General features: G+C 34.3%; 1 protein-coding gene across 1 annotated transcript; it reads right to left on the minus strand.

Moving 5' to 3' along the window:
• Positions 1-9958: 9958 nt before the first annotated feature.
• LOC149253611 (auxin transporter-like protein 4) lies at positions 9959-12642 on the minus strand. Its single transcript, XM_089454543.1, has 3 exons — positions 12397-12642; positions 11938-12195; positions 9959-10195 (listed from the first exon to the last, which is right to left on the minus strand). The coding sequence occupies exons 1-3, from the start codon at positions 12595-12597 to the stop codon at positions 9959-9961; spliced, it is 696 nt and encodes a 231-aa protein (XP_089310669.1). The 5' UTR covers positions 12598-12642.
• Positions 12643-19423: the final 6781 nt, after the last annotated feature.

The raw sequence follows: 19423 nt of genomic DNA on the forward strand, positions 1-19423 counted from the left end.
GAATTGTGGGCACATGGCACGAAATCATAATAGAGTCACAGGGTTATCAGCCTTAGTTTTTGTAATGTAATGTTGGTTGGATAGACCTACCCATGGTCTATGGGCCATGGGATTGTATAAATAGAGTGGGGCTCTAAGTGTATAAGATTTCTAATAGAGAAGAAGAGTAGTAGAAGAAAGAGAAGTCTGAGTCACTAAGTCAAAGCGTAAAGTGTGTCTGTGGGTTGTAGAGTAGGATAAGGATCTATAGCTGAGTGTGCAGAGGCCTAGTAGTCTATAGCTAAGTGTACAGACCCCTGCAGCTAAGTGCGCATGGCAGGTCGAGTTTGTAACCATTGGGATAATGAATAAAGATAGTTTTTACTATATTTGTGTGTATCGTTTCCTGATTTAATGTATGATTGGATATAATTTGCAAGTATATTGTTTATTTACTCCGCGAACATATATGAATGTTTCGTACAACTAATTATAACATAAGACATCTAAGTACACGAAGGTAATTAACTAGTATAGGAAGATAAGTAAGATATCGGGTAATAGCGCAGAGCACGACTCTAGCAGCATGGGAGCTCAAAAACCTTTGGTTATGGTTGTGTGAAGGTAGTGTATCAGGCTACGAGGAACAGGGAAGTGCACAAAGTAACCTGCGCGCAGGAACAAGCAATGCACCAGTCAAACCTCTCAGAGATCTCAAGGGTGTGGAAACTTGGTTCTAGCACCCTCCCATACTACCTCGGGTGAGACCTCAGTCCATGCTCCACGGACTGTTACCAAAAGTGCGAGTAGTACAGGGATTTTTTTCGCTAATTAACTCTGAACCTAGGCCAGACCCCAACAAGCCAACAACAGGAAGCACAAAAATTGGAAAGCAAGGTAGTAGAGCAACAAGAAACAAAAGAGGAAGACATTGGACACGTGGAAGGGAAGCTCAAGGAACTGGGCAAAGAGATAAGTGGCTTAAGTGATAGAGAAGCAATAATGAGAGATCAACTTGAGAGGGAAAATGCATGGCTAAGGGGACACTTGCAAGAAAGGGAAAACCAACTAGCATGTATGGCCAACCTCTCCTTGGAGACCATCTAGTGTAGGATGCCAAATAAATCTTACGCTCTTTACCTCAAAGAACAACGGGTGTAATTTCATATTAAAATAGTAGCACAAAGGGGCACCATGCCATTTCAGGACTACAGGCAGTTTATTGATCTTTTCTATCAAAGTACACTACAAGATAGGGTCAAAATGGCTAAGCTTTACTTGCGCAACATTGCCCTTAGAGACATGAATGTTTTGGATTCTAATGTCAAGCTAGGAGATCTACAATTAATGGCCTTGGCATCATGGGTGAACCATGAGGAGTCAAGGGCTGTAGAGATGAGAAGAATATTGGCCAAAGAGAAAAATGAACCTCTTTTCATCGGAGCTAAATAATCAAATCCCATGGCCCTAATCAGCACCCATTTTCTAATTTCAAATGATCCTCAACTGGCACCTAGATATCTTGCTGCCCAAGAGCAAGAAATTTCACATTTTGAGGATATGTTTAGGCTGCTAGGAGATGATAGTATACATGCCTACCACACATCTTGAAGATCAAATAATATCACTCCCCTCAAAGGTTGAGAGAGGCACTCAACAGGACACCTATGTATAAGCAATCAATACAAAGGTTGAAGGTGAATTGGATAGGCCTAAAACTCAATCCACCACTACTCCTAGGGATGCTAGAAGGGAGAAAAGAAGAAGAGGAAAAGAGGCAGTGGGAAGAAGTAGAAAGGAAAGCAAACTTTTATGGACAAGAAGAAGAGACCACAACAGAGGCATGGAATGTCAGAGAGGCTACCAAAGCCATGAAGGACATGGACATTGACTAAGTTGCTCAGAGGATGAGAAACAATTTCAGTAGGGGGTGATGATAAGCCTCATCATTGGGTAATTATATGGGCCTTAATTCACCTCCTACCTTAGTCAAACCAACTATTCTCACAACTTATTTCATTCTTGAATTGAGACTTCTTTGATCCATATCAATTTTATTGAAGAATCTTCGGCGAAAATCACATAGAAAAACTTATGTCGACGTGTTTTGAACCATCCAGTGTGGTTCATCGTTAGGACAAGTTGAATGATGAGATCAAATTTAGCACATTAAATAGACATGGCAGAGAATCCATGACTCAACGACTAAAAATAATAGCTATGATAACGGCTAGTTTGACCAAGAAAAAGGGAAATTTATTATTATTAATAATATTCTCTCTTTTTTTTTTAAGTAAATCAAAAACTAATAATTTTTTTAAGTAAATCAAAAACTAATAATTTCAGGTATGTTGAAAAATTAAAATGAATAAAATTAAAATTTATATAAAATGAATTACTTTTAAAATTTTAATAGTTAGTTATAAACGTCAAACATATTGTTATTATTAATAATATTTGCTTTTAAACCTAAAATTAATAATAATAAAATCAAAAAATAAATAAATAGATAAATAGATAATAAATAATAAAATAATAATAATAATAATATGTTGAAAAATTAAAATGAATTAAATTAAAAAATATATAAAATGAATTACTTTAAATATTTTTTAGCTATAAACCTTGAACATCAAAAAAGAAAGATATTACAATAAAATGACAAGATGAGTTAGAGTTGGATATTTTGCTTTGTGGTCTAATGTCCATTTAATACAGGATTAAAGGATAAAATCAAGGAATTTTGGCAAATACCTTGGTCAAAACTTGAATGGGACAAGGGAGAGGAATTATAGGAGGTAAATCCTCCTCATTTACTACCCCTCCATTCGAATATTCCACCTTCAAATCAGAGTGCAAACAACCAAATCATGAGGACTAGAAGGCATTCAAGCAAGTCAAAGTCAAAGCACCAGTTTATCTCATGTTTGGGAGTTGATCCTCCCTAATTTTAAGGAAGCCATTGGAGACTTTAGATGTATAAGTAGAGAGGCCTAGGACCTCAATAGGATTCAAATTTTTGATTGTAAAACTTTACTCTATTTTCGAGCTACAAGACTTGTGACAGTTTTTGATGTAATCCATTGTTTTGATAGTAAAAATGAGTTTCATTTTGACCAAGCACTGAGTTAACTGAAACGGATGAAGCTCTTAGGGTAGGGCCCAACCCTAGTAGCCAAGACTCCTCTTTATTGTACATGTATGCTAGCGTAGATTCATGGTTTAATCTTTCATTTGCTTAAGTACCTACATTTCCATTACAATAGTGTAGCGTGGATTGGTTGTGATTTAGTTTGCTTCCATTTGTGCCTTCTTTCAATTAGTAGGTTAGAAAGGAGAAAAGTATCCCCATAAGGCTGTCATCAAGTGTCTCAGCCTCACCTCCTCCCTCTAGGACCATGACTTGAGGAAGAGACCCTTCGGCAACCCCAAGAACATAGATTTCTAGTTCTTGCATGAGCTTTGGAGTCTGTTGTCTTGATTCAGTACTCGGTTCATTTCATAATTATCTTTTTCCATCACTCTCTTTCTATAATAATATCTCAATCATATTCTCATTTCCTTCAGAACTTTCTTCATTCATATTATATGTGGAAGCTAATAAATCTCGTCTTAATCAAATTATACCCATAGATTTCCTTACCATCTGATCCACAACAAACCTGACCAATCATCGTTAATTGCATGTCGCATATTTATTTCAACGTTTGACTTTAGGCCCTCCAAATCTCCATCGTCGATCTATTTTTCTTGATCTAGCGGCTATCGTGTCACCTACTCACCAACTAGCTGGGCCGATCTCCACCATTGATCAATCTCACATGATCGAACAACTATTGCACATCTCACGTGAATTCCTGCATTGTCAATATTCAACTGAGAGAATCCGAGAAAAGTAGTTTTCCCAGGCTGCGTGTCACTTACTTAGGCTAATCGCATGAAATTTAGGAATTCTGCTTACAGCTCTTAGGGCCAGCGAGATACTACTTACCACCTATATTCATTTCAACATTTGACTTTAGGCACTTCAAATCTCCTCCGTCGATTTGTTTCGCTTGATCCAATGGCTTTCACGTCACCCACTCACCAACTAGCTTGGTCGATCTCCACCGTTGATCAATCCCGCATGATCCAACAGCTATCACGTAGTCTCACATGAATTCTTACACGACCAATATCCAACTGAGAGCATGCGAGAAAAGTGGTTTTCTTGTGCTATTTGTCACTCACTTAGGCTAATCGCGTGATATTTAGGAATTCCGCTTATAGCTCTTAGGGCACCTGAGAGACTGCTTACTAGCTACAAAGATTTTTCCATCATTCCATGCATTTTCCACCTTTTTGTCGACACGTGACTTGATGTGATCCATCCATCTATTAACGTAGTCTCCTGTGATAATATCTCATTTTCTCATCTTCTTTTAATCTTGTTTATTGATCCATCCATATATTAATGTAATCTCCTATGATAAGAACTTTGTCGTTCATCTTCCTGTGCACTGCTCCTTCATTACTTCTTCCTTTTGTTGATTTCAATCTCTGATTACTCTTCTAATTGAATCCTTCCCGAACATCATCTGTGTATTATTCAAATATTACCACTCCTGAGACAATATCCGAACACTCCATAGACCTTTTAGCCATCCTCAACAACCTTCCATCCACATGCCACGTCTACAAGAACAATTAAATTGCATGCCTGATTTTACCAAAAAACAGAAAAATGAAAAAAGGTTTAGTTTAGCTTCCTTGCTTACACATTAGTTTGGTTTAATGATCTTTACTTCTGTAACTTAGATAACACCATTAGGTTAGTGTTGATTTAGAAATTCTGTGTAGCATAGCCGTTTAAGTGGTTAATTAGGATATGGTGACATTTAGCATTACATGTTGTTTTCTTCATTTTTTCGGTAGAGTAGTTCTCTTAGAATATACTTTCTCTTCTTCCATCAAAGAATTAAGCTTCTTCTAACTCTATAGAAGTCTGGCTTGGAACCATTGGGGTCTCTTGCCAGATGAACAGTGAAAACAGGTAGAACCTTGACTTTTACCTGTGCATATAGCACTGACACCTCCAAGTTTGTACAAACCCTAGGTTGATAAGTAAATTTGGTGGCCCAGGAGTTGCAGCATCCTCGCTGCAATACTGGCGCTCATCACAGATTGAAACAAAAACCTGAAGTACTCTTTTTGCCTACTAAAATCCATTCCCAATCCAAATTTGTATATCCATACAACTTCATTCCACCAACTATAACATATCTTAGTCCATACTACATTGTACCTTGAAGATACCTAATCACATTATTTTCGACCACCCAATGAACTCTCCTTGATTTCAACATGGATTGGGCAAGTGTGGGCACATCAGAAAAATATCCAACCTAGTTTTGACCATATACATCAAATACCTAATCAAGCGTCTATATAAGGTGGGATCCACCAACTCACCCTTTGAATTACTTAACTTCTTGAAGTTACTGATCATAGGTGTAGACATCAACTTAGAATCGTCCATCATGTATCTCCTTAGAATCTCAACTACATACTTTCCTTTCCCAAGGAAAACCTCTCCTAGCTATTGCAACACCTAGAATCTAGAAAAGTGGTGCATCAATCCAATATCCTTCATCTCAAACTTTGAAAAAAGGTCCTCCTTGCACATCCTTATCAACTTATATCATCTTGTTATAAAGAGATCATCCACATATAATCCCAAGATAAATGGATCGCCATCAACAAGTACACAATACAAGTTGGAGTCTACTTCACTCTAAATGAAGCCTAATCCAAGTGGGTGCCCATAATTATTTGAGTACAAAGTGTGGCATTCTTTCTTAATTCTTTATAAGGCCATCTTCAATGTGCTTACATGGACTCCCTCCCATGGACCTTAATTCACTAGGTTGCTCAATATATACCACTTCCTCGATCACCTCATTGAGGAAGGAAATCTTCATATCCATCTTATGTATCCTAGACTTCATCTCAAAAGTAATTGAAATCATCACCCCAATATATGAAAATTTATATATAGGAGAAAAATCACCACCTAGAGTCTACTCCCTCCTTCTAGAATAACTCTCTCGCCACGAATCTCCGTTTATGCTTCTCGATATTGTAATTTTCTACATGCTTGACCTTGAAGATATATCGATAAGTGGCCACTAACATCCCTTCAAGCCTTGGTATAATATTCTATACATCACTTCCCATTATGGAACTATACTCTTCCACCATGGAATTCCTCTAAACTTTTTGGTTTTCTTCCTCCTCAAAGTTGAAGGATTAGACTCACTAATGTTACTCGTTAAGGAAAAATAACTATAAAATATAATAGGTGGTCTACTCTCCCGAAAGGTTCTACTAGGAAAGTCCACGTGCTCCTTCACAACTCTTGATGTCTACTCAACCCATCCCTTCCTTGTCTTGGTAGAGCTCAAAGGAACATCTTGCTATTCCTCTTAATTAGAGGACCATGTCCCTATTATTAATATTACTATTCCTTACTTTGCCTTCAAAGCCTCTCATTCTCAATCCTTTTTCATTGTTGATTTGTTCCCAAGTGTCCTCCTGAATTTCCTACCCTCCTCAAATATGACATCCTTCTTTAGCACTATCATTGTTCTCCATGTAAGGTAGACCCTGTAGGACATTGAAGCCTTATTGTATTAAAAAAATTTTCCCATATTGATGAGGGCTCTATTTAGTCCTCTTCTCTTAAAGAATATGGACATACAATGGACTACTAAAGCTTTGTAGATGGCTCACCTCAAGTTTCAATCCTGTAAAAGCCTCCTCAAAAACCATGTCCTCCATTTCCCTCTAAGGATTTCTGTTCTATAGGTATAATGATGTGTTACAAGCCTCTACCTACAAGAACATAGGAAAATATTGATAATGGATCATGGCCTTCACTTCTCTCACTATACTCCTATTCTTCGTCTATGTCACTCTATTCTGTTTTGGATTGTCATGCATTATTACTTCTTTCTTAATTCCCGCTTCTCTGTAGAAATACTTAAACTCATTAGAGGTATACAACCACCATTTTTATGATCTAAATATCATGATATTCTTCCCAATATACTTCTCCACAATATATTTGAACTCGTGAATTGACCAATACCTCATCCTTGGTCATCATGAAAAAAATACATGTCCTCCTGGAATAGTCATCTATGAACACCACAAAATAAATGCACTTGGAATAACCATCTATGAATGTCAAAAAATAGACTCCACTGACATAGGAACACAAATGCTGGAATGCACCAAATATAATGCACTCGTGTACATGGTCTTTCTCTTAGAAAATATTTCATTTTACTTCTTTCCAAGTGCATGTCCCTTTTAAACGCCATTATGCTCCATACTAAACTGCGGAAAACCAGTGACCATTTCCCGTAACAATGGTATAAGTATTTAGTGTATGAGTTCCACCCTTCTATGCCAAATATCACTATGGCTATCATTGTTATGTACTAAGGCTTTCATTGGCTCTCCTCTTAATAGATATAGTTTATTCTCCATGTTGTCTATAACTCACCTCATGTTAGGATCAACACCTTTTTTCTGGACAACTATCTCAACTCCCATTAAGTTGACCTCATGTCATTTTCCCTCCATGGTCAAAACTGAGAGTAAATTATTTTCCAACCCAAATATATAAATTACCTCTTCCATATTCATAGGAATCCATAAGTATAGCTAGACCTATATGTTGTCAATGCCCTCCAGTACATACCTAGTGTTTTCACCAAGATTAAGATGTAGGTCTCTATGCTCCTTAGACATACTAGTGATGATACCATGAGATCCCTTCATGTTATGAGATTCCTCATTGTAAAAACACCACACCCCACTCAAAATGTTGCTAGAAAAATAGGATACTAGACTAAATTCCTTCTCAAATTTTTGTTGCCAGCTCATCCATATGTGAAAATGTAGCTTCCTTTATAATCTTCTTTCCTTTATTATTTTTTTGACACTATTTAGGATAATGACTGAAGTTATGACATGTAAAGAAGTTGAATCTTCTCATGCATATCTTCCCTTGTGAAGGTTCTCCTCTACTCTATTTCTACTCGGCTTTACCCTTTCTGTTCATTTCTTTCCTATAAAAATCAAGTTTCTCCTCATCTCCACCTTTTCATTGTAAACCAATTATGGATTCTTCCCAAATATCATTTTGGGTGAAATCATCCCACAATATAACCTAATAAAGAAGATTATCTCTAGCTAAGATACTTGCTACAAATGTCGCCCACTACTTGGTACACCATTTCACTGCTACTTTTCTGAGCTACATCTCATCCACCTCTTCAACAACATTAAAATCTTCATTATGAACCTACTGAATCCTTGTGAAGTACAAGTCCATAGTCTCAAATATGCTCATATTAATGCAACATAGCTTCTCCCTTAGGAAAATATTTTTATTTTGGTTGTCATTATGATATAAATTTGTCAAGGTCATTCAAATTTTATAGGCTAAATAATTATTTGTTATGTGAGAGATTGCGTGATCCTTTCCACCATCGAAAATGATTGCCATTGATTTTATATCTTTTATCTTGTGTTTAGCTACTTGGGTAGCATCAAAAGGAACTTAAATCTCTTGGCTTGCAATTTCCTGCAAATTATTTGTCATTAAAACCATGGTGATCCACTCCTTCCATATGATGAAGTCTATAGCCCCCTCTGACATATGTTCATACCTCTGACTTGATGATTCCATATTACCAAATTGCCTTTAGCCACAAAACTCTTGCTACGAAATACAATTCTTCTTAAAAAAATAATTAATTGTTGTAACAGCTTTGTGATATATGATCTCCACCACTGTTGCCATGATATCATCTTAAATATTTTATACTAGATGTTATTTACTTTTCAACAATTTATTAACTATGCATAAAATATTTATCTTAATTTCTAATATTGATGGTTAAATAAACATGCTAGTATATTAATTTAGTATATTAATTTAGAAAATAAAATGAAGTGGAAGTAAAATAGAGAAATCAATCAGAGTATAATAGAAGAATTGTGTCAAACAAAATCTTCCTACTTGTTAAATTTCACAGGAAAATTTATGTTGATATGCACAAACAATAAATAAATAAAAATAATACAATTTTTCAGAGTCTAGAACTCAACCCGACTAGGAAAATTAAACCTAAAGGAAATGAACACTAAATGAACACTATTGAAGAAACTTGACATCTGGAAAATTTATCCTTCCGCACCAACAAGGCAAGCTCTCTCTATGGCCCTTACGCACTTAAGAAAAATGGCCTCCAAATATTTTGATCCTCATTCAATAATTAAGTCCTCTTCATCTAGCTTAACCTCTCTCTCCTAGCTTTGACTTACTTGAAATTTCCTCCCAAAAATCTACGCTGTGATTCTTCTGAGTCCTCTTTATTCGAATATAACCTTTTTCTCTCAAGAAAATAACTTCCTCAATGATTGTGTGCTTTCACCTATTGCATACGATTATTTTATAATTTCATCAAAACAAAATCCCTAACCTTAACCAAGCAAGCACATAAATGGGAAATCAAATAACTTCTACATGCTAAGACACTAATTTAATGTAGAAGATGTTTCCAGACTACAAAATAATAATTATTATCCTATCAATGTACTTATCAATGTACTTATTAGTCCCTACCTCCGGCATAGCATGGACTATACCAATAGATGGGTGATATATTTCATATTAATTCAGCCGCACCGTTACATTTAACCAATGTTTTAAAAAAACATATCGTGGTTTTTTTGTTTTATCCAAAGTTTTGTTTTGGAGGTCTTATTGCTGGGATATCGATTGATTTCATATTAATACGCCGTACTGATCCATTTTATCCAAAGTTCTGTGATTTTATATATAGCTGGGGCAATGTTGCATAAACCTTTGTTCAAAATGTTTGAAGTGGTGATTACACCTGTTATTGCTGGCTACCACCATTATTTACACCTGTCGCCCATGGCCACTGCCGACTGCCACCGACTCTCTACTTGAAGCAATTGAAGCAGACATCAGCCTCATTGCAAAGCCATTGAAGCAGACAACAGCCTCTCTGAAGCTCACGTCTGTAGTCAGGCACACTTCAAATGCCAAAGTTCTCCACTTCGCAAGTGAGGTTTCTGGTTTTTCCCCTGCCAAAGTTCTCCACTTCGCAAGTAAGGTTTCTTTCCTGTTTTCAATCTGCAAGATGTAGACTTAAACAACTCATAGTAGACTTAAACAAGTCATAAAATAAATAGTCATTCAATTCATTAGATTAGCATAACATTTATATGGAAAAATAGAGATTTGAAAACCCTTAGACTCCAGCTTCATCTGCATTAATTAGTTTCAGGTATTTGTTCACATAGATATTTTGCAATACAAAAATGCATACCAAACTGTAAAATGAGGTACTCTTATGAGGTTGTAAATAATATGTACCTGTTGCTCTGCTTAATGTAGCGACTAGTCCATTGGTCCATGACCCACTCTTGTGCATGTGACCACCATTCCGCTAGCTGTAAGGGATCTACATGTAGAGGATCATGGAGAACCTATTAATTGTGACTTATAGGGAACAAAATGCTTCAAAACCTTTTAAAGGTTAAATTTAGCACGGTGGCTTCAAGGTGAACTTACCAAATCCTTAATAAAAAACTCAACCAGAAATGCATCCATTTCATTCTTTAATTTCCTCTGGTTTAAATGCACTGATTTTTTTTGCTTTAACTGTTTCTATTTACTGCAATGGATATTAATGATATTGAACATGAAAACCTTACTCAAAAACTCAATGGTAAATGTCTCATTTAATATTCTCAAGATCTTTAAGGTCTCTGGCAAATTTAAGATAGCAGATAAAGCATTTTGACACTCATTAAACTCAGTCATGCCCCCGCCCAAGACTTGTATGATATTCAAATATCAATGAACAACGTCCTATGATTTTGCATCAAAACAAATACACTATTACATTAAAGAATGTCTCAGAGCATTATTTGAAAAAAAATAGTATATTGCAGATTGAGACATGCTTAAGATAAAAGAACCCGCCATAGATTCTACAAAATCTCCTGTAAGCACAAATAAAAATTATTCTAATGCGATTTCCAGAGGATATGAGGCACAGCACTAAGCTTCAATTTGTTGATACATCTCACAACCGAAATTCAGCAAGAAATGACAAAACATAACAAAAAAGTTGCTTCAGCAAGAAATGACAAAACATAACAAAGAAGTTGCCAGTGATAACATTACAGATGACTAGATTTGCCAACAATTGGTGTAAACAGTTGGAAGTAACTCTTCCACATTATCCACCAAGAGTTTATAAAACAACCTTTCATTCCACTCCTACCCAGAAGCTTCTTCCTGTGCTCTCTTCGCTGCCTTCTTTTTTTGCTTTGCAAAATGAGAAATTGTTACTGTGTTGTGCTCTCTTCACTACATTTGTTTCTTGATTTGCGGGCTGAAAAACTGTTACTGAGTGATGGAGCACCAACAACTAACACTCGCAGCGATGAAGGTTGTGGTGGTTGGAAGGTAAAACATCAAAATTTGGGAATCAATAGTTGAGACACCTTGCATTCATGCAAGGTTGATTTACCTAATTTTTTAATTATTTGTTATTTATTAATTTTTTAATGAATGAAATTATCACAGAAAAGTAGCTTTGCCTTGCGTATCTGAGTTGGTGGCTGTATAATGTCATATTCATGTCAAACTCTGAGTAGGTGGCTGTATAATGTCATATTAAGGTCAAAGTCTCATTGGGTGGCTGCATAATGTTGGTAAGAGGAAACTGAAGACAACGTTAACAAACAGTCGTGATTTAGATGTCAATCAAATAGAATTATATCGCAAAGAGTCCTGATCCTTCAAAAAAGGGGGAACATTAATTAACTTCTTTTGCAAAACTGAATATTTTCACAATTTGCTACCTGTCTGGCAAGAGTTGTCCTGAAGGTGCACATGTGTGCCATGGCCGGTATGATGTAGATGGTAAAACTGACCAACAAAGCTCCAACTGCGGAATTGATGGGGCCAAAGAAAGGAAATATGATTGCAAGGAACCAGATTGGAATCACTACAGGCAGCCTTGCTAGTGCCCGAAGAAAAATTCTCTTGGTATCATGCATTCCAATGACCTTTTCCCAAACAAAGTAGAGAGGGGTACATGCAAAGCCAAAGGTAATGAACTGTACACAAAGAATAGCAAGATATTATACTATCAGTGTAACCAAACTACTTTTATTAACAGTTTACAGAGAAAAATAAGTCCAAAATGGGGTCTCTAGGATGTCACATATTAAACTCATTCCAGGATAATTCTAATTTCTGAGTACGGTGTCAAAATTGAAAATGTTTCAAAACAATTGTTGATAGAGACTCCAGCTTACCTGGTGAATTAACATAAGAATGACAGCAATGTCACGGAAAACTGACTTGGGGAGCAAAGCGAAAGCATTTGCATGATTCAAGAGCTCATCTCCAAAAGCCCAGTAAACCGATATTGCAGATGGCAGCGTTAATGTGAATACATACAGAGTTGCCAAAAGGTAGATATACTTGAATTTCTGAGGCTTCCACATGGCATGCATTATTTCACTGTAGAGTACAAATCCGTAATTGGTCAGATAAATCCGTAGAGAACTCAGCTCATAGAAAAGCTTGAAAATTGATAAAGAGTTGCTTACACTATGACTGCATGACCCCCAAAAGTGTAAAGGAAATCCTCTGGAAATCGCATTAGAATCATTTTTATTTGTTCTTACCGGAGATTTTGTAGAATCTATGGCGGGTTCTTTTATCTTAAGCATGTCTCAATCTGCAATATACTCTTTTTTTAAAAGCACTGCAGTTCGGTACGTGTGTGAGATTTTCGTCATAATTACACGCAGCAACGGGTGCCTTAAAATAATAGGAATGCATGGAATGATAGAATAAATTTCAATGGTTTCATGCTCATGGTATATAATTATTTATTTCAATGGTTCTATGCTCATGGTATGATAAATTTTAACGGTTCAATTATGCCACAAAGGATCAACATAATGTTCACTTTTCTATGCGACATAAATCAAATACATGCCAAAACGCATTCACTTGAAGTTTGTGAAACTGAATACATTTAAATGGGCGCGTGGCTATAAAACAGTCCACCGATGCCAAGTATAATAACGTTAGTCCACTGATGTGGATCGACTGCAATTACACGCAGCAACGGGCATCTGCAATTACACGCAGCAACGGGCATCTTAAAATAATAGGAATGCATCAAATACCGGTCATCATCACCCTGAACTCCCTGTCTTGCACTGGAATTTTTGCAACATATTTTTTTTTGGCATATGGATAAAGATAGGCAGGGACTGCCGCTACGCAGTTGCCCTTCTTTTAAAGATGCGGTGAAAGAAGAACATTATTAGGTACAAATCATGAATTGAGATATTGAAGATATTTAAAAGAATTAGTTATGGGATTCTATTGATCTCGCAATAGATAAATCTAACATCGATTTTAGCTGGGTGTACAAGACAAAGTTAAATGAAAAAGGAAAGGTAGAGAAATATAAGGAAATACTAGTCACCAAGAGGTTTTTTTAGCAACGAAGTATTAATTATGGTCAAATCTTTTCTCCAATAGAAAGAATGAATACTACTAAGTTTGTGTTAACCATTACAATCTAGAACAAATGAGCAACTTACCAAATGGATGTAAATTCAACATTCTTGAATGATAAATGAGAAGAGGATTTGTATGTTGGTCAACCATTAGGATTTGATGTAAAAATCCAAGAATAAAAAATGTACAAGTTGAAAGAAGATTTGTCTGGTTTGATGCAAGCTCCAATATCTTGACACAATCAGATTGACTAATATTTTCTCGACAACAGGTAATGAACCTATTGTCAATATGAAATTAGATGAAGATAAAATCATTATTGTTTGTATTTATGTTGATGATGTGATATATATTGAGAATTTGATGTTAGATTATTTCAAATTTCTATCAAAAAAGAATTTGAGATGAGAGAATTTGGTTTCTTGAAATAAGTTTTAAGAATTGAAGTCAGACAATCTACTCATTTTTAATATATATTAACAAAATCATTGTAGATAACTTAAATGGGGAATTAATATTAAAACTCTTTATAGTAGATTGAGAAAATGAAAATTCATTGTTAACTTTAGATAGCTAAATAAAATTGATCAAAATATTCAACAATAATCATTCTACCAATTTGAAAAAATGGAAGACAAAATTAGATGAATGAATCTCACAACTCTCACTTAAGGAGCCCCTAAGGCTGCCAAACAAAGGTGCTTTCCATTGAATGAGCAATCAGACAACACATATCTTATAGGAGTACATTTAGTTAGGGAGATCAAATAAATTTTTGGAAAAGAAGATCTAAATCCTAAATCCAAATATAATAAAAAACTACCTAACAAATCGATTCTCCATTATTTCCAAGTCTCCTCCTTGATGGAGAAAGGATTAATTTCCACACCTAATATCTTCATAAAAAACACAAATTTCATCTTCCGAGGGGGTTCAGTGAAAATATCATCAACACTTTCACAAGTATTACAATATTCAAGAAAAAATTCTTTGGAATTTATCTTCTCTCTAACAAAATGAAACTGAGCATCAACATGCTTTGTTCTTACATCATAAACTCGATTATTTTCCAACTTGATTGAGCTCTAGTTCTCACATTTGATCATTGTAGCCTTCTTTCTTTCTTCTCCAACATCCTCAAGAACTATCCTCAACCAAACAACTTAACATGTTTATGCACACAAAGCTTTATACTATGCCTTAGTGGATGACAAAGATACAGTAGGTTGCTTTTTGCTACTACATGAAACAATCCCAAATCCAATGCTAAAAGCATCACCTATAGTAGATCTCCTATCATCTAGATTACGAGTCTAATTTGAATCTGAGTAACCTGTCACCTCAACATCAAATGAATCAGTATACTTAAGACCAAAATCAATTTTTCCTTTAAGATATATGAGTACATATTTCACTGCTCTCCAATGGCTTTCTAGAGGTTTCGACATAAAGTGAGTTAACACACTAACATAGTATGCTAGATCAGGTCTATTTGTAGTAAGATAATTCAAGTTTCCCACTAATTATCTATACATTGTACCTCAACCTCCTTTGAACCATCATCAAAGTGAAATTTCACATGTTGTTGCATTAGAACAAAAACAACTTAATTTTCAAATATTTGATTCTTGAAACAAAAACACTCAAATAGAAGACAAAATTAAATGAATGAATCTCACAACTCTTAAGTGAGGAGCACTTAGGCTGTCAAACAATATTGTTTTTCATTGAATGAACAATCAAACAAGACAAATCCTATAAGAGTACATTTAGTTAAGGAGATCAAACAAAGCAAAATTAGATATAAATCTTAAATACAAATACAATAAAAAAACTACGGACAAATCCATTCTCGATTATTTCCAAATTACCAACACAATCAAATTATATTAGAGATCTACCACATTTACAAAAATACCAACAATAAAATAGATCAAGACCACCATTAAATTATTAGCTTCCTTCTCATCTACCGATTTCTATCCTAGGTAATTCACAAAAAGATTGTTTCTCAGATTTATTCTTGATTTATTTATCTAAATTTAATGTTGAATATGAATAAGATTTACTCCACTTATAAACCTTGTTTTGTTTTATATTTACATGGAATTTTTGGTGTTAGCTTGTCCATGCCTTTTTGGTTGAAATCATTAATTAGAATTTAGTAATATATATATTAAGAATAAAAAATAATTATGAAGTGACAAGTCAGTTACTATATTGCAAAACCAGCCAAAGATGATCCGTATCTCCATCGAATTCTCAACTGCTTGCAGTACTGGAAATTTAGATAAGTATATATAAAAACGCATGCACTTTCAGTAAAAGTCTGTATGAGAATCATTAGATTGGAAATTTCGAATAAAATTATATTAGGTGAAACTGATAAAACTATAACTATATATATATATAAAAGAAATGTGGGTTGTTAGAATAATAAAATCAAATTTATACAAATCAATATTTGAAAATATTAACTTCATTTCTACATCTTATTAAATTTTAATAACCAAATTTAAATAAATAAACAAAACTTAAAATCTAATAATCTTTGGAATTCCATTTTTTTTCCAGCATCGACTTGTAACAAGACAATAAAGTATTGTATCCTTAAATTGCGTTCACCTAATAAGTCGTTTCTCACTCTGAAACGCTGTGGAATATAACACATTTTTGTTTGCATCGACAGATACGACAATAAGAGAATCTTGGAACCTCAAATTGGTTAATTGGGATATTTGTAACTTCCCAAATAAACAATCTGAACCTCTTTACTTCCGTAAATTGGGTTTTAAGGATGTATAATCTGTCAAATATTTGATTATATATATAAATAAAGAAAGAGGTAAAGAATAAATATAAATATAAATATAAATATAAATAATTAAAATTATTTTGATCTGATATTATTTGTTTTTGTTGTTGAGTGAATTGTGTTAATTTTTTTATATTTATTATTTTAAAAAAATAAAACATATTTTATCTTATAATTTTATATATCAGATTTTCATTAATTAAAATAATTTTAATTTAATATTATTTAATTTTTTGAAATAATATATTTGGCTAACTTTATATATTTTATTTTTATTTATTAAAATTATTTTAACCTAATATTATTTTAAAGTTTTTATATCAGAAAACAACATCATTTAAAACACTCAAAATAGTTTTCCAAACACTTTAGCTCATTATTATTATTACATCAAGAACTTTCACCTTCAATAAGTCAACTTAACATAATTTATCATTCTATCATAATAAGTCAATGTAATATAATTGTGTGATGAGAGAAATCTGTAATTTATTTTATGTCAGCCATATTTAAAAAGTGTTAATAACAAAACACTATTAATCTTTGTTTTTAATAAATTAATATTATAATTTAAATATTATTTTTTAAAAAGTAGTATATTTGGTTTTAATAAATTAATTTAAATATTATTTTAAAAAACTAGCCATTTAATATAGTTGTTACTTAATGATATTTGCTTTTAATATATTAATAAATTAATATCATAATTTAAATATTATTGTTAAAAATTATGTCGTTACTTGAAATTATGTTTCTATATTTCTCTCTATTTAAGCCTTTGTCATGGTCTCGCTCTTCATCTAGTTTCGATGATGAACCACACTTGTAGGTTCAAAACACGTCAGCCAAAAATTTCTCTTATGTGATTTCTACACTATTTCAAAGTTGGTCATAAATAAAATATTCCAACGTAATATTTCAATGTTGACTTTATATAACATATACACACATAATGGAAACTAAAATTTGGGGGATGTGTAATATTTTCCAAGCTCAACATGGAATAAAAATTGGGGATGTGTAATACTTTGTAAGCTCAACATGGAATGAACACCCGACATTTAATAAAAATGAACTATTTCAATGTTGACCTTAGAACAAAATGTCAATATCAATTTTAAATTTCCCCTAGATCAGATGTTAAGGAACCATCCAGAAGTTGGCTTAGTTATGTGGTGAGCTCAACCATAGTTTCAATGAATGGCACCTTATGTGGGGGATACTTTCTACTTTCTTTAGTAATTGTGAGTGATTGCTAGGTGTGAATTGATACTGAGGAAACCTTGGAATTATATGCCTTTGATCCTCATGAACCTTGATGATGATCATTTATTGCAGATTATGGTTTCAGTTAGATGGGGATTTGCAAGAATGGTAACCATCATCTAGTGGAAAGGGAAAGTTTTGTTTAAATGGGTTACACTCCTTTCCTTTATTATCTTCAAATATATTCATTGGTCTCATTTATGTAGTTAGTTTATTTATGGTTTAGTTGTGCATTCTTTTCCCTTTTATGTTTTTTCATGAGTCAAATCATATGTGAATTTTGTTGTTCGACTCATTTTTTTGTTAGTCCCCATCTCCTCTACTATGTGTGTTATTGATACCCTTTCTTTTAGGCTTGCTATTTGTCTTGGGGTATTTTTCTACTTTAGTTTTTACTTCCTCTTCGCTTCCTATGGTTGATAGAGTTTCCTATAAGTTACATTTTTGTGGAGCTTTAACGTTATCCACATTTTCTTGTGTAGTTGTTTCCTTATGGGGTTTAGGCATGCCTTCCTAATGCTAGTTACAACCATTCAATTTGGTTCATCCATAATCCTTGTCCTATCAATAGTGTGGTTGAAAATGAGGCTCATGAGTTTAATAAACTCGGGGCTCAAAAAGGTTAAAGGAACTTTGAATGGGGTACCTATTGACACCCTCAATACATTGGGAACAAAAGTGCCACCAATATGGAAAATCATCATTTCCAACATTCCACTTCACTACAAACTCAGGTTAAGGTTGAAGCTTTGGTTAATTCTATCAATGAGAGAAGACAACTAACACATGCTTAGAAAATTATGTTAGAGTCCTAGTTATGGGGTGATGATATGAGGTTTCAAGCTTGAGGGGCACAATTATTTTTAGAGTGATTGATTTATCATGTCCCAAATTAATAATTTTGCTAAGGAAATTCTCAATATGCAAGTTTTGTGATTAATATAGTATTTGATTAAAGTGAATTTAAGTTGTGGAGGTCACTTAAGAAGTAAATCGAACTCCCTAGGATAAATCGAACCAAATGAAAGAGGGGTCAAGAAAGGGGGGTCAAATACAATGGAGCCACAAGGACGGTTGAGAAAAACTTATTAAAGGAAGGGAAGAGACTCATTTTGGGATTATCTTGTCATTTCATTTTTAGAATTGGAGAGTTTACTTTGTAGGAATTTACAGGGTAAGTTCCTCAGACAGAACATCGAAGGACACCGCTCACAAACAGATTGCAGATCAATACACCAGTACTTTTGACGTGGTTAAAACCATCAAAGAGGGAAACAGTCCACGGCCTGAGCCAACGCGGCCACTTCAGGCAATTTATTAATAAAAGAATGAAAATTTACATAAGCTTCTCTCATGGACGGTTAACCTACAAATGACTCTCCATGCTCTTTAAATAGAGATCATGGACCAATCGGGTGTTAAGCCACGGATCAAGTGTCGGTAATACTGAGGAGAGAATGAACTGTCGGATCACTACATATCGTGACCATCAGATTGTAAGTTACAAAATGTACATAGTAAAGAAACACACTTTACCTAACTCTATACTAGACCAAGTTATACTTAACTATTTCCTATGTGTCGGAATATCCTAACATCCCCCCTTAAGAACAACTTGGGATAGGATTGAAGGATTTACAAATATGACACAATAGGCGAAGGAAGAAGGCACTAGAGCCTATCCCCCCTTAGTGACAACTTCCTGAAATCCAACCATAAAT

The sequence above is a fragment of the Pinus tabuliformis genome, chromosome 7 (assembly GCF_031772625.1).
Source record: "Pinus tabuliformis cultivar Carrire ecotype Pingquan chromosome 7, CPIR1, whole genome shotgun sequence".
NCBI lineage: Eukaryota > Viridiplantae > Streptophyta > Pinopsida > Pinales > Pinaceae > Pinus > Pinus tabuliformis.